Source organism: Myotis myotis, unplaced genomic scaffold (genome assembly GCF_014108235.1).
Source record: "Myotis myotis isolate mMyoMyo1 unplaced genomic scaffold, mMyoMyo1.p scaffold_m19_p_12, whole genome shotgun sequence".
Classification (NCBI taxonomy): Eukaryota; Metazoa; Chordata; class Mammalia; order Chiroptera; family Vespertilionidae; genus Myotis; species Myotis myotis.
The window spans coordinates 13,913,858-13,940,870 of record NW_023416316.1 but is presented as its reverse complement, the minus strand read 5'-3'; the positions used below and the strand labels follow the sequence as shown (position 1 = coordinate 13,940,870).

The 27,013-nt window shown below is 50.4% G+C and overlaps 1 protein-coding gene across 3 annotated transcripts in view; it reads right to left on the bottom strand.

Moving 5' to 3' along the window:
• GSN (gelsolin) overlaps positions 1 to 27,013 on the bottom strand; it is a 51,403-nt gene that overhangs the window by 17,594 nt on the left and 6,796 nt on the right. The window contains exons 2-4 of one of the 3 annotated variants that reach the window (XM_036329892.1): positions 21,267 to 21,354; positions 2,933 to 3,137; positions 2,320 to 2,474 (exon numbers count right to left, since the gene is read on the bottom strand). In XM_036329892.1, coding sequence (XP_036185785.1) covers positions 2,320 to 2,474; positions 2,933 to 3,128 — 351 coding nt within the window. In that variant the 5' untranslated portion in view covers positions 3,129 to 3,137; positions 21,267 to 21,354. Of the gene's footprint in view, positions 1 to 2,319; positions 2,475 to 2,932; positions 3,138 to 4,471; positions 4,511 to 4,592; positions 4,769 to 21,266; positions 21,355 to 27,013 lie in introns of those variants that run through there. The other 2 variants (XM_036329890.1, XM_036329891.1) reach the window with 2 other exon arrangements.

Sequence of the window (27,013 nt, the reverse complement as noted above, 5' to 3'; positions counted from 1 at the left end):
TTGGGGCCAGGGGTTTCTGGGATCAGCAGGCCCAGATTCTGTTTGAACAAAGGGTTTCAAATAACCCAGCCCCAAGGGGTCTCTAGGGTTCTGTCTGAGAGTCAAGGAGAAAAAGGAGGAGGAGGAAAAGAAGAGGAGAAAAAAAAGGAGGAGAAGGAGGAGGGATCACCAGATTCTGAAAAGTGCAGTGACTTTTCAAAGGATTTGGGGGCTGCAGAACAAGATGAGCTAGCCAGGCCCTGTGACAGCCCTTTCTGTAGTCGCTCTGTCCCCTCCCTGCCCCTTCTCACACACCCAGGGACAGAACTGGCACTGAGGTGCAGGCTTTCACAGGAACAAGTCTTGCATAACAAGCTCTGCTCCTTGGGATCTATAATTGATGAGGGCTCCAGGCCAAGAACCTTGGGCTGGGCCTGCCAAGCGCGGGGCAGCAGGAGGGCTTGCAGAAGGTGGAAAACAGGACCGGCCTGGCACCTCACATTTGTACCAGGAGCCAGGGCCTTTCAGGATTGAAGTCCTAAATCTGGGCCTGGGTTGGGAACCCATTCCTCAGAGTATGGCCCAAGAACATCTGGGAAAAACCCAGAGGGTGAGGGAGGCTTGCTGGCATGCCAATTCCTAGGGCTCATCTGAGCCAAGATCGTAGACCGGAGGTCTTGAAATGTCCACTCTGAACCAGCTCTGTGCTAGCCCCTCACATCTAGGTTTGAATCCCAGCTCCATCACTTATTAGCTATATAAGCTGCTTGACTTGTCACACGGCAGCATCAATAAACAGACACTGACTGTTGTTACATAATAGATAAATGTTTGCTGAATAAATGCCAAATAGGGAACGTGTGAGAGCACACACCCAGCGGCATACAACTGTACAACTGGCCCAAAGCCTCGCGGTCAGAGGGGTGGCCTTGGGACTGGAACCTTAATCTCTCTGGCTCCTGGTCAAATGCTCTTTCCACTTCCTGTTCCAGGAGCTGCAAAAAGGCCAGGTACTTCTCCAGGTCAGTGGTCTGGGTCCTAACTTTCTCACCTCTCCTTCTTCAAGGTATCCTGGCCTCAGAATGGGGTGCAGGAAGAAGGTAGAGCCAGAAAGCTCAGCAGGAGGAGCTGGGGGCACGGGTGAACTGGCAGACAGGGGGCGCTAGTAAGTTCCAGGGAATCCAGCCCAACTCCACCCAGCCTAGGGCTGAGGCCTTGTTCACCAGACACACCCTGCCCTTTGCTATCTCAGTCTCACTAGCACTTTCCCATTATCCAATTCCCTGTGCCCCATCTGGGCAGACAGGGTCATCACCCTATTGACACAGAGGACCCTAAGGCCCAGAACAGGACAATGACTTCTATAAAGTCACACAACACATCAGCAACACAGACTTGGCTGGAGAGGCAGGCTGCGTAGTGAAAAGAAGGCTGGAAGTCAGGAGATCTGGGTTCTGGTCCCAGCTCTGAGACTGACTTGCTGTGTGACCCTGGGCCAGTTGCTTAATCATTCTGTGCCACAGTTTCCACTCCATCCCTGAAAATAAGAGCTTTGGACTCTGACATTAAGGCCCATCTGGCTATCAAAGCTTATGACCCCCTCCCTATCCTGACCAAAGAGAACCCCTGCTTTGCAAAACTCCAGCTTTTTCTAAGCCCTTTCAAGATGCCCAGCCCCATGCAAGGCATTACCCAGCTACACCTTCACCAAATCTTCTCCCCAGGCCTGAAGGGCAGGTGTAACTGGCTCTCATGTAACCAAAGAGGAAAGGGAGGCCCAGGGAGGCCAACTGGCTTGCCAGGAGTCACACAGCATATTAGGACACAGCCTCTCAAGGCTTGCTCCTAGCTTGGTTTTGCTCAGCCCCACCTGGCTGGGGGCTGGAGGAAAGATCTGTGTTGGCTCAGACTCTTCAGAGTTCAAGTTCAAGGGGGATTCTAATGAACAGAAAGAGGAATGTGATCAAGGATGTCTTTTCAAATACCTAACATGGGACCCTCTGTTGACAGGGTGTAAGAACTAAGGGATGCAGAAATAGGACACAGCACAAGGCCAGGACAAGCGCGAGGCTGGGTTTCCACCCATGGCCGATAACTCTGTGAAGTGATGGTCAATGGTCTTCTCTCCATTTTAAGATAAGGAACCAGAGGCGAAGAGAGGGAGTGTGACTTGTTCAAGGTCACAGAGCTAGGAAGGGACCAGGACTCAAACCCAGGGCTGGCCAGCTCCAAAGGCTGAGCTCTGATCTATCTGCCCACATCACCCCACAAGGCTGAAAGGAGAGTGAGTCTGAATGAGCCCTGCCATTGGCATACTTATCCCTGCCGCTCGGGACCCACCTTGTATTTGAGGCCGGACTTGAAGTAGCTGAGGAAGGTGGCCGACTCAAAGCCTTGGACCTCGCGGTGCTGCACAGCCCGACCGTTCAGATAGTCATCCAGCTGCACAGTGAAGATGGCGGCCGCCCCACTCTCGTCCTGGCTGCACTCATTGCCTAGGGGATGTCAGAGCAGCATAAGCCTGGCTTCCAGAGCCCCCAGCACTGCACTGGCCTGGCTATAAAAGCTGGCCAATCCTTTGCCTTCTGTGAACCTCAGTTAATCCATCTATATAATGGGGGAGGTGGGGCCCAGACTCCATGGTCTCTAAGAGTCCTCCCAGCTCCAACACATCCCCTATACTCACCTCTTAGCCATTCCCCTGCACTCACTCAAGCCTGCTGAGCATGAAGTCAGGCCTGGGAGCATCAATTCAATAGGAAACTGAAGCTCAGTGAGGGGGCAGGACTTACAGAGTCACACAGCAAAGCTGTGACGGGGACTTCAGGTTCCTGACTCAGAAGGGTACACTAGGACCTGGCTGGAGCTGGGCCAGGGGAGCTGTAGAGGGGGTCCAGGGTCCCCAAGTCACCCCCAGTTCTGAGTGTTTGATGGGGGTGGGGTCTGGCCTCACCCAGCCAGTAGTGGAGGTCATACTGCAGGTTTCCGTTCCTCAGCTGCACCGTCTTCAGGATGACATAGGCGTCGCCCGTGAAGAAGTCTCCGTAAAGGTTGGGGGGCACGGGTACCAGGTCAAACTTCTCCACACGCCAGATCTGCAGGCCAGGCTCTTTCCCTGCCTTGAGGAACTCCGGGTGTTCTGCGGCCATGCTGCCAGACTGGAAGAGAAGGGCAGAGCCTGAGCAGCGGCAGAGGCCCTGGCGGGGAGAGAGACCCGAGACCCTGGGCACGAGGGAGGGTGGTTTCTAGCACCAAGAGCATCTCACTTGAGCCTCTAACTCTGCCCACCCCCGAGGCACATCCAACCCCTTCTGCAACCCCTGTCTGATGAGTGAGCAAACAGGTGGAGTTTAGGCTCCTTGGTCAGTATTGTCTCTCCCACTCAGCTCAGTGATGGGGGGACAAAGGGCTCTACCTCTTTTCTTTCCTTCTTAGTGCCAATTGGTTGAGACAGCTGAGGCACAGAGAGGTGAAGTGACTCTGCCAAGGACCTCCAGCTAGGAAATGATGTAGCAGAAATTACCCCCAGCTCTAAGAGCATGGACTCTGGGATCATTTCCCTCAGATGGAAATGGTAAACCTGGAGATCCCCCGGAACTCAATGTGTTCCCTTCCAGCATCCTCAGGGGCTCTTAAAACTAGAAGGGTCCTAAAAGAGATCACCATCCAACCCAATCCTGCAGATAGGGAAACTGAGGCCCAAAGAGGGGAAGCGACTGGCCCAACGTCACACAGTCTGCTTGCTTTTGCTCTTTGGAAGTGGGACTATTTTCCATGCCCAAATCATGTCACCATCACACCCCCAAGAGGGGTCTAAATGATTTAGTCCAAGTGGTCTCCTGTGCTGTCTGCCTCCTCCCTCCTGCCCCCCAGGACCCCACCCCAATTTCCATTTCTTGTAAAAGGCAGAGAGGATGCAGCCAGGGCCTGCGGGAACCTGTTGGAGACAAGGTGGTTAGGACGGGGGAAAGGCCGTCAGGCATGCAGGAGGCTAGAGATGGAGCAGAGTGGGACTGTTAGCCTGGAGCCAAAGGTCAGAAGTCAGCACGTACAGGTCACCTGGCCGGAGGACATATCTGATGGGAGAAGTCAGAGAAACCAGACAGAGAAAACTCAGGAAGAGGATGGAGACACACAAAAGGGAAACAGGAGAGAGGAGAAACCAGACAGGGCAGAGGAGATATCAGAGAGAGAGAAGAAACAATATTGATGATAAGCAGACAGCGGCGAGATCATACGAGAAAGGAGAAAATACTAGAGAGGGAGGGAAATCAGATGAAAAAGAGGAATCTGAAATGGAAGAAATTAAAAGAGGGAAGGAGACACTAGACAAGGAAAGAAAGAAACCAGGCGGCAGGATGGGTAAGAAATCAGAAGGTGGTGAAGGAAAAATCGGTCCAAGGTGAGGTTAGCCTCTAGGGAGGGAAACAGCCAGGTCAGCAGGCTCCCACCCCCATCCACAGAAGCCCGGGAAGCAGCGAGAGATACTTACAAAACAACAAAACAGTTTGTTCATTCTAGACCTGAATTACTCCCCTTTTCCTAGCGCTGTATCTGAAAGAACTGACAATAGAGAGTTACTCCGGGAGCCCCAGAGCCCCCTGGGCACTCACCCGCCCCTGGGTCGCGGGTGCCTGGGTCGCCCTTCGCGACGCCGTGGCCGCCCCAGCGGGCGACGACAGCGCGCACAGCGCCAGGACCAGCGCGCCGAGCATTGCCGGCACGGAGCTTTGCGGAGCCATGGTAGCGAGGACGACTGCAGAAGACCCAGTCGACAGCCGCCCACTCCGGGTCGCCGACCTTAAGTAGCTGCTGGCCCATCCCGCCCAAGCCGGGACCGCCCCGCTGGGAGGGCGTGGGCAGGATCCGGCCCCTGCGCGCCCGGCAGGGGCGGGGATCTGGCCTGGATTTTGGAGACTCTGGGGTTCCACCGGGACCGAACTGACTGGGCGTGGCCACCCCTTCACCCCAGCTCTGGGCTGGAGACCAGGCACAGGGCTTGGCATACAGCAGGAGCTAACTCGGTGCACACTAAATGGGCGCATGCATGCATTCAGGAATAGCAGGCAGCCCAGCTCAGGCTCCTGTGTGACCCACGCAAGACCCCTCCCATGTCTGCAGCTAACATCTTCAGTATTTACTGAAGTTTTTCCACACATTATATGAAGGCTGACACCTCAAAACATCCTTTATCCTAGTTTACAGAGTCAAATTACATGCATAATAGTCAAGCAACCTGCACACCACTAGGAAATGGTACAGCCAAGATTTGAACCCAGGCAGCCTTGGTGGCCTGCCCACCTGGGCAGCATGAGGCTCACACCAGCCAGGGCAGACTGGACCCATGAGCCAATAGAACTCAGGGAGGGGTGGGCAAACCTCTCACCTCCAGAGAATGCAGATTCTACTTTACTCAAGACCACCCCTTTTCTTTCTTTTTGAAACGTTTTTATTCTTTTTGTGTGTGCATTATTTTGTATTGGTTTCAGGTGTACAAAATAGTGATTAGACCATCAAAAAAGTTTTTATTCTTAAAATGTTAATTTTTATCAAGATTCAAAGTCACATATTTATACAAAGTTGTTCCATCTCAACCCCACTTACCTCTCCCCAGGGGCAACCACACCTATCCCCCTTTAGCTGATGATTTCAAGGTTAACCTTCATGTATTAAGTAACAACCCCTGTTGCTTCTTATAGTTGTTTTTTCTAGTTTTTTAATTTTGGTTTGTTTGGGGGCTTTTTTTTTTTTTTTTGCTTAAAATATTACAAAGAGTAGTACATTTGTCTCCTTTTTTTTCCCCTTGACCTTCTTCCAACTTCCCCTACCCCCAGTGTCTTGTGTCCATTGGTTATGCTTATATGCACGCATACAAGTCCTTTGGTTGATCTCTTACCCCCTGCCCCCCCACCAATCCTCCCCAACCTTCCTGCTGTAGTTTGACAGTCTGTTTAATGCTGCTCTGCCTCTGTATCTATTTTTGTTCATCAGTTTATAATGGTCTTTATTATCCATAAATGAGTGAGATCTGTTTGGGGGCGTTTTGCTTTGTTTTGTTTTGTTTTGTTTGTTCTAGGTTCTATCTATTGTCCCCCCCACACACAACCTGGAGAAGACAAGGTTTAAGCCTTTTCCCCACTCCCAGGCCCCATTCCCATTCCTCCAGCCTCCACTCCTGAGGCATACAGTCTTTGGGTTAGAAGTGCTATTCAGACTCACCTAGTCCCGCCAACCACTCTCCTCCCTCTCACCACCCTACTGGACTCAATTTCTCTATTTCCAAGGTCTCTTTGCCTCCCAGAGTTCCTTTCCCAACAGCCTGGTGTGATGACAAGAAAGAGAACTGGGGAGCTGGAGACCTGGCTTTGATTCCCACCTCCACTGTGTGTAAGTTACTTTCCCTTTCTATGCCTAGTCACCTCGTCTACTAAAGGGGTAGAGTAGTTGCTGAGGAGTAAATCAGTCTCAATGTGTGAAAATGGCCTGGCTGACAATGAGGTAAGTGGGAGTTCCCGTCCCCCTTCCCCACAGCTATAGCCACCTGTCCCAGCTCCTCCTGGATCCCAGCTTCTGTTTAGTCAGGCTCAGGTTTGCCCTCCATCCACCATAGCTTCCCTGTACTTAAGGGGGCCTGTGGGTCAGATAAAGGGCTAAAGGAACACACACACAGATGATTCGGAGTGTAAGGATTATAAGAAGACTTCACGGAGAAGGGACTTGTAACCTGGGTGTTGAAGGACAGGAAGGAGGGAAATTAAGAAGAAAAGGCATTTTCAGAGCGGGAACAGCATGGGCAAAGGGCAAGCAAACACAGAGCACACGCAGCGAATAATGGAGGGATCCAGTCTGAAACACAGTGAGCAAGAGAAGATGAGGCTGGAGAGGGTGGCAGGAGTCACACGGGCATGTCTGCCACACAGAAGACTCTAAACTGTATCCCAGTGTGTGGGGTGGTAGTGGGTGTCACAGGGAGATGCTGAGTTCTCAGGGCCTGCGGAGGCCAACTCAGGCCTAAATTCAGAGAGCTCTTCCATCTCCATAGGCATTTCAGAAGATAATAAAAACCCCACAGTTCTCATATACTCTGATGAAGACATAAACCAGCTTCACCTCTCTGGATAGCAGTTTGGTTATCCAAATTCCGAACACACAAAGCAACCACAGATCCACATCCTTCAGAATGACTTACAAAGGAACACAGAAAACTGGAAAGGGCCCAAATTGCCTAGTCAAATAAATTATGGAGCCGCCATACAATGGGCCACTCTGCAGCTGTGAAAACAGAACAAGTTAGCTCTGACTGTGCCTGGCACATAGTAGGCACTCAATAAGCATGGCGAGATCTCCAAGGGCAAAAAGCAAACTGTACAGCTATTGGCTCCTCTACTCTTTTCTATAAGGGTATCCGTTTTTGCAATCATCCTTATGGGGAGAATTTCCCTCTCAGATGTTGCCAAGGCTGCCTGAGGCTGCAGTGAGCGGCTGGATTGCTGGAGTCAGCACCAGGAAACATGGTAGGGTGATGGAAACATTCTAACACTGGATTATGGTGATGATTACAGAACCAAAAAATCTACTCAACTTTAGAGTGCTGGACGCTTGCTTACAGTAGGTGAATTGTTATGGTATGTAGATTATACCTCAATATACTTGCTTTAAAAAAAAACTTGCTGTAGGGTTAAAAACTATTTACAAGTATGTATTCAATATACTGGACTCAACTAGGTTTTTATTTTTTATCAGAACACTGATCTAGAAATATCTTTTTAAAATGTGCTTAAAGTTATGCCTGCTCATTAGACAATTTGGAAAATCCAAACAAGTAGGAAGAAATGTCCTTGTCATCCCAGCCCCCAGACTGACCTGAGCGGGCAGCTGCCCAGTCCCTTCTTGGAGCAGTGTGTCCCTGACATCCTCAGTTGGTGATTAACAGAGCACTGCTATGGCTTGGCCTTGGCCCTAGGGGTCTGACAAGCAGCCCAGGGTCACTGGCTCTCAGGTTAATGATCACAAAGGCCCTGCAGCTTTGTCCGCCACATAGCTCTGGAGCCTGGGCCCTCAGCACTGGAAACCTGGTGAAGGAGCCCTGGCCCCTGCCCCAGAGAGCCTGCAGCCTATTAACTCTCGCTCCAGGGCAGTGATGTGTGGAGCCTGTGATGGGGGCAGCATGGTCTTGTGCTGCCCCCTGCCTGAAAGAGGATGCACTCAGGAGAGTGGAGGGGATTTGGGTGCAAGAACAAGATCCCTAGATGTAAAAGAAGAGGCCCCAGGGCTAGGCCTGGCTCCACCACTGACTTCCTAGGTGATTCTGGGCAAGTCACTATCTTCTTCTGGGCCTCAGGGTCTCCATTGTAAAGATGGGGTAGGCCTCTATGTTATTCCCAGCTCAGTATCCCCAGATACTGGCTGTGCAACCATGTCCAGAACCTACATGTCTCTGACCCTCAGGATTCCCATCTGTAAAGTGGTGAGGGACCAGGTCACCTCCACAGGTCCTTCTGAACCTGACGATCAAGGACCCCTGACCTGCAGGAGGCACCACATCACCAGTGGCAGCATGCCACCTCTCCTCTGGGCCCAGATATCTCTGGGAGAAGAGGGGGAGTAAAGTAGAGGGGGGTCCAAGACTGAGTCTCTTCATAGCAGGGGAAATGGGCATTAAAGTTCCCATAAACCAAGACTCGGGGAGGTTCAGTTACTTGCTCAAGGCCACTCAGCCGGAAAGAGGCATTGCTGAGATTTAAACACAAGTGTGGCTGGCTCCAGTCCCCAAGCTCAGTGAGGTCTGGGGAGATCAAGCAGGACCTCCTGGCACCATCCGGCCCAGGCAGGGAGCACAGTGTCCTTTCCAGGTAAAGGGTTACAGCTGCTAAACCAGTGAAGCCCAAGCCAAGCCTGGCAGCCAGGAGTCTCAGGGGCAGCCGTCCCCACACACCTCCCAGATCAGGGCAGTAGGCTGCATCAGGAGAGCCCTCTAGCCCCCCACATACCTATGTGAGCACCCAGCACAAAGGCATGTCCTAGGAAGGTCCCCAGGCTGTGGCCACTGAGTGGAAGATGGACTGTAGCAACCTATATTCTATGCCACTCCTGGGCACACAGGTCAGGTAAAATTTTGTGGTTTTTTTGTTTTTGTTTTTGTTTTTGTTTTTTTTGTCTTGGGAGGCAGCCTGGCTCTGCCAGGACTCACTATATAAGCAGATCCTAATTCCTTCCCTTCTCTGGACCTTAGAGGTCCCCTTCACCTCTGATCTTGGTTGATCCTGGCTCTTGCCCAGTGCCAACCACACAGTAGGCAGCTTCTCAGTATATGCCACAGGGAGGAGTTGAACAACCCACATCCCTCCCCTGTAGTTGGTCCCAGGACCCCCACAACTAGCTCCTGCCTTGCACCCTCTGGGACCTTAGGCTTGTCTCTGGGTCTCTCTGGGCCTCCCAAGGTAGCTACAAGAGCCTGGAAACAGCAGCCTCACCCTCCGCCCCCAGGCACAGTGTACAAAAAGTCTTGGCCAGCCTAGGAGACACCGCCCTGTTCTTTTCTCTTCACCCCAAACACTGTTGTTCTTGATTTCTGAGAAGCCGGTCACTCATGGGAAGCCCTCTCTCGGAGCTTGTTTGCCTTCTGGCTGTTCTCTGCGTGCTCCCGCCCGTCTGGCTGGGATTTTGCTAATTAGGACAATGGTCAGTAAACAGAGACACCAGTTATGAAACCCAGTGAAACTGGACAGGACTTCAGTGAGGTCTGGAGAGCTCCATGGACTTGAAAGGAGGCTTGTTTAAGAATCTGGGAGACTTAGTTTCTGTGACCAGGGCCTGTTTCCTTATCGATAAACTAGAGGCCCGGTGCATGAAATTTGTGCACTTGGGGGGGGGGGGAGGCGGCTGTCCCTCAGCCCAGCCTGCACCCTCTCCAATCTGGGACATCCCTCTCACAATCCGGGACTGATGGCTCCCAACCACTCGCCTGCCTGCCTGCCTGATTGCCCCTAACCGCTTCTGCCTGCCATCCTGATCATCCCCTAACAACTCCCCTGCCAGTCCGATCGCCCCAACTGCTCCCCTCCCAGCCCGATTGCCCCCAACTATCCTCCCCTGCAGGCCTAGTCCCCCCCCCCCAACTGCCCTCCCCTGCTGGCTTGGTCACCTCTAACTGCCCTCCTCTGTGGGCCTGATCGCCCACAACTGCCTTCCCCTGCCGGCCATCTTGTGGCAGACATCTTGTAACGACACAGGCGCGGCCATCTTGTGCGAGGGCATGATGGTCAATTTGCATATTACCTCTTTATTATATAGGATTGGGGGAATAATGCCTAACTCACAGGGCAGCAAGGCAGCCCAAGGCCTGACACACAGTATGAACTCTCCAACAGTGAGTCCCCTTTCTTTGCAGAGGCCTTTGTTCAGCACTGACACACCACATGACAGCAGTGGGGCAGGAGAAAGGTTAGACTTCACAGTGAGATTCTTGAGATCAGGTCTGGACTGTGTTTCCTGGAGCAAATTACTGTCCCTCTCTGAATCTTGGGCCACTCATTTGTAAATAGCTATAGTGATGCCCAGTTGCAGGACAGTTGGGAGCTCTGGAGAGAGACTTCTGGAGTCCACTACACACAGTAAGACTCATTAGCAGCATTAGTCCATCCTCTCTCTGTAGATGATGACACCAAGAACGAGAGCGTGACTTCTCAGAGTCACATGCAAGTGCCTGGAGGAGCAGACCTAGAACTCAAGTCTCTTGGCGACCAGGCCAGAGCTGAGGCCTGTCTCCATGATGTGATAGGGCTCACTGGAAGGGCCAGCTGGACCTCTATGTTGGCACAGTCTATTCTGGGTGTGGACAGCTGTCGGGGGACAGCCAGCGGGGCTTGGCTCAAGCCACCTCCAGGAAGCCAACTATCCCAGGGACCAGAGCCATTGGCCCTTTCCCAGCTTCCGGAAGCAACCCCACATAGTGCTGAGAGCCAGGGCAAGACCTTCAGAGGAGGCCAGACCCCACCACTTCCTGACCCTGTGCCCTGGAAGCAGCCAGATTTGGTGATGGGTCCAAGCCCAGCACCCTGCCTGCCAGGGCCCACTTTACATTCTGTCTCCCCTTTCCGGGGGGAAGAACTGGTCCTGGGAGGGTTAGGCCAGCAGCTGCACTGCAAATAGCTTCAAACAAGTAGCCTAGCGACTCTGGTACCCTGTAGCCCACCAATAGGGGAGTCCAGACACAAACACATCAGCAGCAAGACACCGAGGCCCAAATGCAGGAGTTGTGGCTGCAGGACCAGTAGAAGACGGAACAGAATCTCCACCAGCAAACCTCCTGGGAAGTCAGGGCCTAAGATGCCCCAGCCAGAGCCAGCATGAGCAGGAGCCCAGGAGGCAGCTCCCTGTGCCACAGAGGAAGGGCTTTCCAAGAGGGAGAAAACAATGTGCAGGACTAGAAGGAGCTCCCTCCAGGAAAATCTGGGTTGAAGTCCCTGCCTGACCCACCACTTTCTGTGTGGTTTGAGCAAGTCCCTTCTGCTCTCCGAGCCTCCATTTCTCATCTGTAACATGGGGATTATAAGGCCTTCCTAGGCTTGTTGTGGGAATTTTACCAGGTAAATACATTTGGGCTTAGCATAGAGCTGGGCAGAGTATGCACCTACAAGGAAACTATGATCGTTGTTAGCTGGGGGCTTGGGTAAGTTCTCTCTCTAAGACTCAAGTTCCTTAGGTGTGAAATGTCTCCAAGGCAAGAGGAAAGGATTGAATGAGACCATAAATGTGAAAAATCCTAGGACCATGGCTGGCAGAAAATAGATGTTCAAAATGCCAGTTTTCTTCCCCAGGAGCAGGGGGCTGAGCCTCTGTAATCTCAGGATGCCAAAAGTGACCAACAGGGTTAGGGGTGCCTCACCTTCCAGCCAAGAGAATACAGGGAATGTCTGGATGAATTTGGATAGAGCCCAAATCCCTACCTAGGATGGGGGATGCGGGACTTGGCAAACAGCCTTTCTGCAGAGTTTCAATTTCCTTTCTGTAAAATGGGGCGATGATTCCTACCCTGTGGGGTGCCTGGGAGCCCTGGGCACCGTGCTTGGCACACAGCAGGCTCTCAACAACCATAACATCCAAAGGTAAGCCCCTAGGCTGTGCACACATACAGGTCACACCCCTCATACCCACCCCTGACCTCTACCTCTGTGTTCCCGTATCCAAAGCTGGGGAAGGCTGGAGGGTCCCAGCCAAGGCCCAGAGCCCAGGGTAGTGGTTGGTGTCAGGGATGGGAAGGCATCTCAGAAGAGAACCTCAAACCAGCATCTAAGGAGCCTGCCTTGCCTCCCATCCCCTCCTCAAGTCTCTCCAGATGACACCCTATCCTCTCCTCCAGTCTACTCGCAACCAAAAGAACAAAGGTTTTGGAGTCACCATCTGAACCCAGCCCTGCCACCCACTACCTGGATGACCCTGGGCAAGTGACTCAACCTCTCTGAGCCTGTGTCCTTGGATAAAGAATGATGAGACTATGTCACAGGTTTGCCAGCCCTGGATACTAGTAAAAATCAGTTATGGGAAAACTCCAACTGTTATAGCATGATTAGAGATTCTTTGTAATTGCTCTCAAATTCTTAACTGCAGTAGAATTTCCAGAGTTTCAAAGATATTTGTTATTGTTACTAATCCTTTTCCTTTTAGTAGGATTTTAAAGTACTCTCCCCTCTTAAATATAAACAGAAGTATGGCACTGGAATGCTTTTGTTCCTTTCCAAGATCAGAGGACAATCACATCCAGATGGACGAAGTAAACGATCCGGCACACAAGACAAGCCTGGCACACAGTAGGACTCCAAAACGTGTGGTCTTCTCTCCCCAGGTGTGCTTCCACTTCACCTCCATGCAGGCACCAGTTACCAGCATTCTCCTCTGGGTGTCCAAGTGCCTGACCCTCTGGGGGCTTCCAGAACCTGCTGGAACACTCTTAGAGGCAGGGCCTAACCAGAGTCAGCCCACCAGGACTGCACATAAGGGCTGAGGCCAGAGCCGCGATGCTCAACCCCACACACCCCCCGTTTCACATTCGCTTCCCACCCCACAACCCAGCCACTATCCTGTTTCTGGGTCCCCACCTTTCCTCTGGTCCCACTGCACCAGCTTTCTCACTGCCTCCGACTCTCCCATTATCCCTAGAGATTGTACTATTTCCTACACAAGACCTTTCCACAGTCCCCAGTGCATACAGAAAGCAGACAGGACTCCTCAGCATCTTGTAGCCCCATCACCTGCTGATCCCCCATCAACAGCCTCCGTTCCACCTAACCTTGCCTCTATACACCCTCAATTTCCTGCCTCCAGGAGAGCTAGGGTCTAGACTCCATCTGCCTCTGACTGTATGTGACCATGGGCAAGCTCTTGGTCTCTCTGAGCCTCAGTCCCATTGGGGGCACTTGTAGAGATGAGACAAAATAAAGGAGTGAGTGCCAGGAAGGCTCAGGAACCACCAGCCTGCTAAACACTGCCTCCTCCCTCCACCTTAATCCCCACTGCCTCCCCCCTGCACCTCCACCCCAGCAACCCCAGGGGCATTGCTGGCTCTCTCCACTAAGCTTTTTCTCCTAAGCACTGGAATGCAGCGTTCACAGCCAGCAGCAGCAGCCAGCGAGGGGAGAGGAGGGAGGATGGTTTACAGGAAAATTACCGGGCTCGGGCCAGGCCAGCGCTGGCCCTAGCGCTCACAGCTGCCTCTGAAAGACAAGGATCTGGGGGCCTGGCAGGTTCTTCCTCAGCCATGCACTTGGCCCCAAGCCTGGAGCTCTGTCTCAGCTGGTGGGGTGGTGGGATGTACTCTGGGGCCCAGTCCTCTGGGAGACACACACTCTTTGGCATCCAGAGTCAGGGAGGAGGAGGAGGAAAAACATAGATGGGTGTTTGTGAGAGGAGAAAATTGGATCCTGCCACTGCATGCTGGGGCCCCAGGCACTGACATGAAAAGGGGCTCTTTGTGCCCATTGTCGAAGCTCAAGCGCTATACCCTGGGTACCATGTCCCCATGTACCCTGCCCATCATCACATACGCCATGCTCTCTGTGCCCCATACCAGGCCCTGGGTTATTCATACCTTGTGTGCATGACTACCCTGATGCATGTTCCATGTCCTGTGTCCCATGTCACTTATTCCTTGGATCATGCTCCATGCACCATATCACTTCTAGTACATGATGCACTCTGTACTACATGCCATCTTTCAAATCCCGTGTCCACTGTATCAGGTCCTATCCCTCGAAAGTGTGTGCCCTGAACCTTGTCCTGGGCCCACGAATGGTATTTCTCAAGCCATGATTCCCATCTTCAGGTGACGGTTAAGGAAGGCAAGCCTGGAGATAGATTCCCACCCCTACCCACCATTACCTATGCAAGCTGGGAAAAGTTACCTCCCTTCTCAATGCCTCAGTTTCTCCAGGTATAAAATAAAAATGACATTGGCACTCATCTAATAAGTGCTGTTATGGGAATTAAAAGAGATAGTGCATTTAAGGCGCTTAGCCCGGTGCTTGGCACAGCATGAGTCTGTAAAATGTTTGCTAGTGCGGTGTTCTGGCACCTGTACTATGTCCAGGTACTGCATGCCAGGCTCCCACTCCCCAGCTCCTGCCATACATCACACACTCTACCACACCAGTGAAATTCAAACAATAAGCTTTAAGGAGAATAGTTTTCCCTCTCCTACTAAGGAGAAATCCAGGGCTCAGAGAAGGGCAATACTCTGCACGAGGTCACACAGCCAGAAAGGGGAAGCTGGGAGGTGCACACAGGGCATTCAGAAAGACAGGACAGACTGGTGACGGGCTCTGGGGTGGGTGTGGAGATTGTCAGCAAATAGGCACAGCTTCTTCTAGGGGTGGTAGAAATGTTCTCAAACTGAATTGTGGAAGTGGAGGCACAACTTTGTGAATTTATTAAATATCACTGAATTAATTAAACTGGGTGAAATATACCTACATAAATTATACATAAGTTTACTTCACCAATTCATGTAAATTACACTTCAATAAAGCTGTTTTAAAAAAGAAAAAAGCCCGTGCACTTCCCATGCACCACTCTGACAAAGCCTCCAGTGAGGTGTGGCTCTGTGAGTTAGTGGAGACAGTCAGCAGAGGCTGGCAACCACTCTGAGGCCCAGGCGGGGGTGGCCTTGAGCAGCTGGGTGCCCAAACACCTCTGCAGATCAGGTGTGCAGCAGAATCACGCGGGGAGTTCCAGAAAACCTAGATTCCCAGGCCCCACACCCAGCCTCTGAGGGTAGGTCAGGGTGGGGGCCAGGAAATCTGGGATTCTGAGGCTCAGCCTGGACTGGAAACCACTTCCCAAAGCCCAACATCTCCTTTCACACAGAAACTGAGGCCAAGCAATGGGAGAGCCAGGGCTGGAACTGGGACCCCTCTTTGTCCTTCCTCTCCTTCCCCTCCTTTTCTCTCCCCCACTCCATCCTGGCCCTTAGCCTCCTTGGGTGACTCAGGGCTGAGTCAACCAGTGGCACCACAGAGGAAACTTCTTAGGAAAAACAATCCCCAAACAAAGCTTTCCCTGATCTGGGGAACAAAATAGGCCCAAGGGGCTAAGAGAGGGAGGAGAGGAGAACACAGGGTGGAGCTGGAGGCTAGGACCAAGACCTGGTCTCTCCTCTTGGCACTGACTTGTGTGGGGCCTTAGAGACAGTGCTTCCCTGTACTGAGCCTTAGTTTCCCCACCTGTAAATGATACCTATATTGCACATAGAAGCTCATTATGGACCAGGGAACATAAGTACTTATAAGCTTTGTCTTGTTGACAATGCTTCCCCATAATCCATAGGTAGCATCATTCCCATTTTACAGATGGGAAAACTGAAGCTCTAAAGCAGCGGTTGTCAACCTGTGGGTCGCAACCCCTTTGGGGGTCGAATGATCCTTTCACAGGGGTCGCCTAAGAACATCGGAAAACACATATATAATTACATATTGTTTTTGTGATTAATCACTATGCTTTAATTATGTTCAATTTGTAACTATGAAAATACATCCTGCATATCAGATATTTACATTAGGATTCATAACAGTAGCAAAATTACAGTTATGAAGTAGCAACGCAAATAATTTTATGGTTGGGGGTCACCACAACATGAGGAACTGTATTAAAGGGTCGCGGCATGAGGAAGGTTGAGAACCACTGCTCTAAAGGTTCAGACCAAGGATGACTATTAGGAAGTGCAGGGCAAAGTATGAATTAGGACTATCTGACCTTGAAGTCTTACTTCCATGCCTACACAACTTCGAAACACATGTGCTGCGCAGAGTGGCATACAGATTGCATTTCATTAAACATGTCAAGTGAATGACCACAGGAGGTGCTCAGCCACAAATGCCTTGCTCCTTTTCTTCCTCTGAGTCGGGTCCTGCCTCAGGACTTCCTGGCCCAGTGGACAGCACACGTGAACTCAGGTAATCACTCAGGTGATACAAGCAGGGAGCACCCAGGACCTGACAAGCCACAAAGGAGGAGCATTTGAGCAGAGCCTCAAAGAATGAGCGAAGGTTTGTTTTTGGGAAACTGGGAACAGGCAAGTCCGGTGGGGAGAACAGCAAAGGCTCAGAGATGTGGCTCACACTGGAAATACAAACACTGAAGGGTGGAGACCTGGGCGTGTGGGTGAGGAAGGCCTGACTACTAGGAGTCCTGAACTGATCTCAGGGAGGATTTTTAAACAGGGAGAGAACAGGATGGGAACTGGTTTCATCTCTGCAGAGGGCCTGCTGCAGGCAGCTGAACTGGGAGTCAGGACTGGGACTTCCCCTGAGGCCTCCCTGGAGCCCCACCTCCGAGCAGGCTTCAGGGACCACCCCAGATCCTTCACTACTCACCCATGGGTCAGAACTGCCCCCAAGGGCCTCTTCCCCGTCCATAGCTGGGCTGGGCCGAGGGCAGGCAGGCCTCTCCTGACCACATCAACCTAATCACATCGGCCTATAAATAGGAGCCTGTGGCTTTAGTCTGAAATAGCTTTGCGAGGCCCAACTCCACAGACATCACATGGGCACACACAACTCCGGAAATGTCCTTCTCCTTGACACAATTAAAAACCAAGACTTCCTCAGGAAACCATTGTTCACACTCCACTTTTACATTTCAACATGAGGCAGTGGGCTGGGGCAAGAGCCGCCCACCTACTGCTTATTACTGAAAGTGGACCTTGTGACTGCTTCTCTGCGTCCCACTATCTGGGGACCCAGAGCAAACCACTACCTCTCTCTGGGCCCCGGTTTCCCAAAATGTAAACTAAGGAGGTTGGATGATATCCTTAAGGCCTTTGTAGTCAGGATGCTCTCTGGAATGGTCTAGGGCAGCAGTTCTCAACCTGTGGGTCGCGACCCCTTTGGGGGTCGAACGACCCTTTCACAGGGGTCGCCTAAGACCATCGGAAAACACATATATAATTACATATTGTTTTTGTGATTAATCACTATGCTTTAATTATGTTCAATTTGTAACAATGAAATTGGGGGCCACCACAACATGAGGAACTGTATTAAAGGGTCGCGGCATTAGGAAGGTTGAGAACCACTGGTCTTGGAGGAGCCCCTAAACCCAAAATGCCCACTCCATTGTTACCCCTTCCCCAGCTGACTTGAAATTTTAATTATTAGCATTTAAAAAAGTAGAATTGCAATACAGATCGGAGCCAGGAGAAATGAACAGGTCCAATCCCTGCCACAAAAGGGCTGGCTGACCGTGGATGAGTCACTGTCCTTCTCTGGGTCCAGCCATGAGATGAAGGTGCCAGCAAGATGATGCCCAAAGTCTATGACTTTTTTAAATTTAAAACTGTTTTGTTTAGTGTTGATGAGAACCATGATAGGCCAGCCTTGTGCTGAGAGCTACAGCTAAAGAGACAAATAAGATCTCATCCAGCCCTCTGAGACCAGCCGGGCCAGACCCAGTAGGGGAAATGTAAAGGCATTTCCAAACCCTTCAGAGTCCCATTAGAGGCCTCCTTCAGGGCTGCAGGGAACACCCTGTTCTCAATTCAGATTACAGATTTATGGCTGCAGAGAAGACTCCCCAAAGAGCAGATTACGACATGGTCTGGACCGTTAGCAATCAACAGGGAAATAAAGCTAAACAGCCATCCCTATGCATCAGGCATATGCTTAGAACTTGAATTCCCCATCACTCAATCCTCAATGACCCTGTGGTCACCCCCATTTCACAGATGAGGAAACTGAGGCTGAGAGGGGTTAAGAGACATGTCAAGGGGCACAGAGCAAGTCAAGCCAGAGTGATGCTTCAGGTTCACCCTGTTTGCTTCTGGAGCCCAGTATATAACCAAACCCCAGTGCTCAGTAAAACAACACGGGGCCGCTCCCATGATTTAGCCAATGGGGAAACAACCCAACAAGGGCTGGGGACAGAAAGGGATTGAGTGTTTTACTGTGTTTGTGTATAGGTGAGTGGGACTGACAAAGAAGGTTTCACCTAGTGATATTCTTTCCAACCAGCTTACAGCGTTAACCCCTCTGATCCTCCCTCCCTGCTCAAATCCTGTCAATCAAGCCACTCCCAGCTGAAAATGTGTCCTTGGCTTCCTGGCGCCCAGAGGATCGAGACCTGGCATTCAATGCCTCTCCTAGCCCTGCCCTCCCCGTTATCTCCTGCCACTCCCCACATCAACCCCACACTCCTGCTGCTGCAGCACTGCTCACTAGTCCCCAAGCACAGTGGCTCCAAGTGGCCAAACCTTTGCACGTGTGACTCTGCCTGAAAGCCCGACGCGCCCTTAGCCAGTGCTTGACTCAAGAGGAAAAGGTCTCCCTGGCTCCTCTGAGACTTATCACAAGGACTCCAGGCTCAGCCACCACAATTCTGGATCTTCAAGGGCGGGGCAGGTCTGATTCATCGCCCCTCTCCACTCAGAAGCTCAGCAATGAAAAAAATGCAAGGAGCCCAGAGAATGCTGGAAAGAGCACATTTGCCAGGATTGCCCAAGACCAAGCCTCATTTGAGGCACAGCGTCAGGACGCCACAGTGTGGAAGGACCAAACATTACACCTTTGGGGTTTATCAGTGTGGGAGGGTCTATCTCTTTCCAGGGTTCTAATAATGAAATTTGGGCAAATCTCTCCCTTACTTTAAAATTTCCAGTAGTTCCCCAGCAGCTTAGGATAAAATCGAAACTCTAACCAAGGCCCCCAAGGGCTTGCATAACTAAGGTGCTATCTGGTCTCTAGGCCCTTGTCCTACCATGCTCCCTTCCTTCAGATCCCCAACAACTCCACATGGGACCTTCTGTCTCAGAGCCTCGGCATACTGTTCCCGCTGCCTGGGTGCTCCCTTCCCTGCTCACACAGCACCCTCTATTCCCTCTTTAGGTCTGGGCTTTTCAGGGAAGCCTCCCTCATCTGTCCAGATAGAATTCCATCACACCCACCCAATTCCATATGCGCTCATAACCCTGGTTGTCTCCTTTATGGCTGAAGAAATAAATTTGTTATGTGTGTAATGACGTACTGTAAGACCCAGGACTACAAGACCAAGAGGGACGGGAAAACCTTGCTCTCCAACACCCAGTTCAAGGCCTCAATATCTGTTAAATGAATGCACCCACGAATGAGTAAGTGAATGAATGAGTGAACCTACAATGTAACTCAAGACAAGATGATGGTCAGAATCCTGGTGAACATTAAAGGCAGAAAAGCAGGGTCCAAAGAAGGTCGGGGAAATGGAGATAAACTGGATGGTGCAGTCTCCCAGAAGCAAAGAGGGGAGAGAACTTCGTGAATGTTCTCAACTGCTCCAAGGAGGTGGTACATGGAGATCTGAGGAAATACTACGGGATTTGGACAAGCAGGAGCTGAACTCAAGTTCAGCAGAAGTGGGCATGAGGTGGGCACAGTGTAGGGGCTGAGCCAGCCAAGCTTAGTTAACAGGTACTCATCTGGGCCTGAGCCAGCCTCGCCCTGCAGGGTCTGCACAAATGGGGAAAGCAGAAGACAGGTCTGTGTCATTGTCACCAACAGCATGAACAGAGAGTAATACCCTTTGGTGACAGAGTAGTTAAAGGCAATTCGGCTTTAGGAGCTGGAGTGGTCAGGGCTCAGTCCCAAAAGCTGGAGCTTCAGAACCAAGACTGGCCCCATCCCTCCACTCTGGGCAGCATCAGGGCTGCTCCTTGCTCAGCAGAACAACAGGCTTCGGCTGAAGTGGGACAAGTCCCCTCTCTGGGCCTGGCGGGCCTTCTAGGAATCCTGGCTTTGAGGACAAAGCATTCTGAAGACCATCAGAAGGCCCATTCATCTCAGCTCTGGGAAAGAGGAACAGCTCTGTCTGTGGTCACTATCACCCCCTGAAGCCAGCTGGGCCACCAATGAATAAGCCTGTAGGCATTCGGCCCCTTCTCATTTTGGAACCAAGGATGACGTCATGAGCTGGAGGGTGTTTTCCAGGCTCTCCATATCCTTGCTGTTAGAAATTCACTTCCTTTCCAGCGTTAAACGCTGGGTTAGTTCCCTAGCAGCGATCCTTCCCGTTTCACAGCTCACAAAGCCCTTCCGCATCTACGAGCTTGTGCAGTCTTCACGACAACTTGCAAGGTGGGTGCAAGGGAGATCCACACACCCAGTTTTTTAGGCAGAGAAACCGAGGCCCAAGCTGGGAAGTAACCAGGGTCTCCTGCTTCTGGGGAAGAGGCAGAAAAAGCCCAGGACTCGGCACCCCACCCCTTGGATCTGAGCCTACTTCAGCGGGTCACCTGGGAATTTGATAGCCAGGTGGCCCCACCCTGCCAGCCCTGCCAGCCGTCCCCAGGTGGCGCTGACTCATCCCCTTCCCCATGACTCACACTCCTCAGGTTCTCCTCCTCCAGTCAACAAGCAGAAACTTGGCAGCCACACCCCAGATTCTCCCACCTCCTGTGGAGAATCTGTGCATCTCCTTTTTCCTCGGGGAAATCCACCCTCTTACAAAAGAGCCAACAGACGCCTTGATAGGGAAAGCAACTGTCCTACAGTAACACAGCCAGCAAGCAGCACAGCCAGGTGGAGGCCCAGGCACCCTGGCACCCAGGCTAGTCAGTCCTTGCCTCTTTCTCACAGGATCACCCTTGCCCGGCCTCCCTGTCATGGGCAGATGAGAAGCAAATGAGGTAACGGGCAGAAATGTACTCTGAGTTTAACTAGAAACGCCTCAGAAACTACCTTTGAATCCACTATGGCAACTGGCGCTGCTTCCACTGTCCTCTTCAGACTTCCCGAGTTTAGGAGGACTCGGGGTTCGCAAGCTCTACCTACCTTGCAGGGCTCAGAAGGTGAAAGGGGGTGTTCCAGGGACAGGTGCTGGGACCACGGCAGAAGCTGCACGAGCAGGTATCAGCACCACCTGTAAATAAAGAACCAAGACTCTCAGTGTCAAGGGCTCAAGGTCATCTGGTCAAATCAAAAGTGTCCACTTCTCTCCAGCCCCACTACCAGGGTCACACAGCCCCTATTTGCACACCTCCAACTGTGGGGCACTCACTTTCTGCCAAGGCTTCAAGACCTACTATTGGAGAGTTTGGCTGGTTAAAAAAATTGTCATTAGGATGTGCTAAAATCTCTCTCTGTAGTGACCCAGGACAGGTCTGTCATCCTGTTTCCCAAAGGCTCTTTGGAGACTTGAAAACAGTGGTCCTGAGCCCTCAGTCTTCTACAAGTTGTATAGTCCCTTTCCTCCAGCTTTTCCTGAGACCAGGGTGTCCTGTTCCCTTACCCTTTCCCTGACCTACTCCAAATGAATCCTGCCTCTCCTGAAATAATAATAATAATAATAATAATAATAATAATAATAGACCCAGAATTAGACATTCTAATGAGTTCTATCCACAGCAAGCAAGCAGAACTCCCACCTCTATCATTCCAGATATCATGCCTCTATTAATCCAGCCTAAAGTCCCATTAGCATTTAAGGTAATCCCATTGCATGAATGAATTCAGCTTATAACCCTTACAATCAACTTCAGAGCAGTGGCTGAGGATTCTGGAGGTAGACACAATGGTCGTCCTCCAGTTAACTAACTATGTAACATGACCAAGTTACTGCACCTCTCTGAGTCTCAGTTTCCTTCTCTGTAAAAAATGGATTATGTTAGAACCCCCCTCCCCCCCACACACAGAGTCATTATAAGGATTAAATGAGATAAAATATGTCAAGGGTTTTGAACAGTGCATATATTTACTCTGATTATTAATTAAATCCTAAGTCTTTTTCTAGAACGTGTATCTTTCTCATCCTGTACTTGTGTATTCAGGGACCCAAGTTGCTTACATGCCATAATCCCACCTGTGTGGCTAAGTATCATTCTATTCTTGCAAGACTGTATTATCAGTACCTGGTGACAGGTCTTTCTGTGCCATCAGACTGTGAGCTCCATCAGACTGCTTTGCCTCTGAAGCTTCGGCCCTGGCACATGGCCTGGCAAACTGCAGACCACTGGCTATATGCTAGGTGACTGAATGAAGGGCCAGACTATGTGGGTCCTAGGGCTGTGCAGCCCAGCCTTCCAGTCCCTCCTTCTACCCCCAAGAACACATACATACCTTTCAGGGACAACCTCACTCCCCACAGTCCCAGTCATCTGCATCCAGGGACAGCTAAGTAAACTGGCTCCTGCCTACGCGGGAGAAACTCTCTGCCCAAACCAGCTTCTCCAAGCCAAAGAGAGAGTCCAGGTTCCCAAACGGAGCAAGGCCCTACAGGCTCCTGGGATTCAGACACAAAAGGGCCCTGTTCTCAGCTGACATTAAATGGCCCAGACATTCCTGGTGGGTTTCTGCATTGTGAGTGGCACAGGTGCACAGCAGGGGATCTGGAAGGAGGCTGGTGTTAAATGCTACCTCTGTGGGCCTTCCATGGAGGACAGATCAAAGCAGAGCTGGGTTTTGTTGTTCCTGCCAATGACTAATGACCTTTCATCTTCTGTTAACTCTGTGAGAGAATGAGACTTTCAAATCCGGCTCCGATCTTTTCTACAAACCTCCAAATCACACTTCATCCTCACTGGCGGTGCTACATTTGTTCTCAAGTGCATCCGGCTCCTCCCCCGGTGTTCCCCATCTCAGCAGCAGCACCACCACCCACCACCCACACCAGGCCAGATGCCAGGGCACCACTCTTCTCAACCTCCCCTTCTCTGTCACTCTTGCCTCCAACACCATTGAGTCCTTGCATCCTCTTCTCCCCCACCCTCCCACTGCCAACATCTTGGTCCAAGTACCATCACCTCTCACCTGGATGACTGCAATGCTTCCTAACTGGTCCTTCCACTTCCTCTCTCATTCCCTAAGTGCAGTCTCCTCAGAGCAAGCCCAGACCATGTCACTCCTTGGCTCAGATTCCACCATGGCTTCCTATGGCCCCCAGATAAAGTCCAAGATCCTTAACACACTTTTCGACATCATTTGTGATCTTGCCCCCACCCCCTCATAGCCGCTGGAGCCTCAACTCTCACCAGTTCCCATCTCCCCACCACCCCTACACACACACACACACACACACACACACACACACACACGCACACATACACACCCCTCCAAGCTCCAGCCAAACAGCTGCACTCTGTTCCTTAAGTCCTCGTCTAATCTTCGCACAGACTGCTTCCCGTTTCGGAACTCTTTCATCCCTGTTCTTCTTTTTTTCTTCCACTTTGATCAAGCCCAGCTTTCCTCCCGGAAATCTTCTTGGACTCCCCTTCCCCTTAGGCTGAGCTCATCTGAGATCCCACAGGCCTCTTGTCTTCCCAGTCACACTGTATTGTGGTCTGTTTCCAAGTCAGCCTCCCCCATTAGACTAAGATCTGCTCCCTTGTATCCCAACACCTAGCCTAGGGCTGGGGCCACAACAGCGCAAGATTCACTAAAGGAAGAAACTAGTGAATCACGTGTGCACACATGTGTAAACACACTCATGCACACCTTCACATAGAGCTGGTTAAGAGTGCAGGTGCTGCCATCTATAGGCTGAAAGAGCATTGCACTCTTTTCTAGGATGTGGGTGCAGGGAGCCCCAGAGTTTTAAAATTGGCTGGGTTTAGAATTAGAATTAGTCCCAGCTAACTACAAGTTGGTCTGTTTTCCATTTTAGACTTAAAGCTGCAGCAACTTAAAAACAAGGTCCACAAACCGCTGACTCTAGTACATCGCCCACACACTCCAGACACTCCTTCCGGCATTCAGATCCCAGCCCAGGCTTGCTAGGTGCCTGTTTGCTGAATTACATCTTAGAGCACAGGGAGAGGAGGCGCTTTCTAACAGTCAGAGCTGCCCACCAGTGCAAAGGCTGGTCTTCAGGTAGAGAGCTCCCCATTAGTGAAAGTATGCAAGCTACCAGGAACCCCATCTGTCTAGAACAGCCGTGGGCAAACTACAGCCCGTGGGCCGAATCCAGCCCATTTGAAATGAATAAAACTAGAAAAAAAAAGACCGTACCCTTTTATGTAATGATGTTTACTTTGAATTTATATTAGTTCACACAAACACTCCATCCATGCTTTTGTTCCGGCCCTCCGGTCCAGTTTAAGAACCCATTGTGGCCCTCAAGTCAAAAAGTTTGCCCACCCCTAGAATAGAAGGTGACTGCAGAGGAGCTTTCTGCCCTGGGGTGTGGGTTAGGGGCAACTGAAGCAGATGTGTTTTTCTCCTAAAAGACTGCTCCCAGCTCACTGGGAGAACCTTCAGATTTAGTGGGAGAAACATGGTATCTGACCAATAACGCCAGAAGGGTTCAAAGGGCCACCCAATGAGAACAGTTAAGATTTTCTGATCACTTGCCAAGTGCTAAACTCTAACATACATCATCTCTCATCCTCACAATAACTCTGCCAGGCAGGTATCATTGTCCCCATGTTGTGAAGGACAGACAAAGCTCAGAGAAGTGAAATTATGTGCTGACAGTCACTCAGCTAAGGTCTGGGCAAAAGTTCCTACCAAGTCAGGCTGCCTGCCCTACATCTCGGTCTCACTAAATTTTAAGAGATGAGGCCAGGCCTCTTGCTTACTAGAGAAAAACATAAAGCTGTGATTACTCTAGATCAGGGGATAGCAAACTTTTACTGTAAAGGGTCAGGCAGTAAATATTTTAGGCTTTGCAGGTCCCATGCCTTCTCTTTTGCATATTTTTCCTGGTTTGGGTTTTTATTTTGTGTGTGTTTTTTAACAACCTTTTGAAAATGTAAAAACCACTTAGCTCAGAGGCATGCAAAAACAATCTAGGGACTCCCCAGGGCTATAGTTTGCAATCTATAGGTTGAAATTGGTGTTTATAGTCTTAAATATAAAAACTTCAGGTGGAAATGTTTAAGCCAAATGCCAGGTCCTACAGCTATAATTCTCCCCCCTCAGATGGCTTCCTATTGAGTCACACTCTCTTAGAGAAGAGCTGGCCCAACTTTGCTGCGATATTAGGCAGCAAAATATTTCAAGGGCTGTTCAGATTCTAGAAACTCATAGCTGTGGACCAAATAGTTTGACTCAGTGTGGGAAGAAAAGAGGGAGGCACATACAATGGGTAGGAAGAGCCTCAAAGATAGGACATTAAGAGATCTGGGGGCCGTAGCTGGTTTGGCTCAGTGGATAGAGTGACGGTCTGGAGACTGAAGGGCTTGGTCCCCAGTGGGCAGGAAGCAGCCAATCAATGATTCTCTCTCATCGTTGATGTTTCTATTTCTCTATTCCTCTCCCTTCCTCTCTGAAATCAATAAAAATACATATTTTTTTTTAAAAAGATCACTATCTTAAAAGAGAGAGAGAGAGAGAGAGAGAGAGAGAGAGAGAGAGAGAGAGAGAGAGATAACTGTGGTCTTGTCTGAGCCCCGAACAGGGATTTAAGACTCTTCCTGTGCAAAGTGGAGGGAAACTGGTTAGGTTTTTGCTGTGTGCTTCAGGAAACTCACTTGTTCCCAGTCATGAAGTAAAGGGTTGGGGTCAGGCGATTTCCAAGGTCCAAACTCTAAAAGCTGGAGTCTGGAAACTGTGTTGAGGAGAGAAGGGAGTCAGGAGATTGGTCTTCAGCTGAGGGTCACCACAGTCACAACAAAGTCAGGGAGACACAAAGTCAAGCCCTTCCGTTCTAAGTATAGAGGTAGAGCAGTGACCTGGCTTAAGCTCAAGGTCTTACGGCAAGTGCCAAGCAGAAACTAGAATGAGAACCAGCGTCTCTCTACCTCTTCAGCTTGGATCTTAACCGTTATATTTTACTGATGCTGAACTGTGCAAATGTATTTACTAAATGAATGAATGAAGTATGATATAGTATTTCCATAAATGGTCCCTGAGCTAGAATTTTGATAACCAGCTTCCAAGGCTCCCACAAAGGCTGCAACCTTTCTGGGCAGCAATTTGGCAAAATGTAGCAAAACCTGTAAAGTACGTCATTTTTGACCCAGAAACTCCAATTCTTGGGTACCCTCCTAAGAAATAATAAAAAAAAAGAATAATGTAAGCACTAGTATGTTCATCGCAGCACTGTTTATAAACAGGCTAAATGCCTAATGATAGAGGGTCAGTTAAGTGAACCATAGTATATTCACTCCTTAAATATAATTATAGAGTGATTAAATCAGATCAGCACATATTTTCATAATAAAAAGGTAAAACCTGATTTTTTTTACAAATAAAATGCATAATTTCACTTCTTTAATCCCCGGACTATTGGAACAAAAGATTTAAAATAGCAATAGACATGCATTTATCTACTTATATATAGTATACTTTTAAAAATCCTTTAAAAATTAAACTTAGAGCCCTAACCAGTTTGGCTCAGTGGATAGAGCATCAGGTTGCTGACTAAAGAGTCCCGGGTTCGATTCCAGTCAAGGTCACGTACCTTGGTTGCAGGCTCAACCCCGGCCCTGGTCGGGCATATGCGGAAGGCAACCAATCAATGTGTCTCTCTCACATGGGTGTTTCTCTCTATCTCTTTCTCCCCCTCTCTTCCACTCTCTCTAAAAATCAATGGAAAAATATCCTCGGTGAGGATTAACAACAATAACAACAAATATTAAATT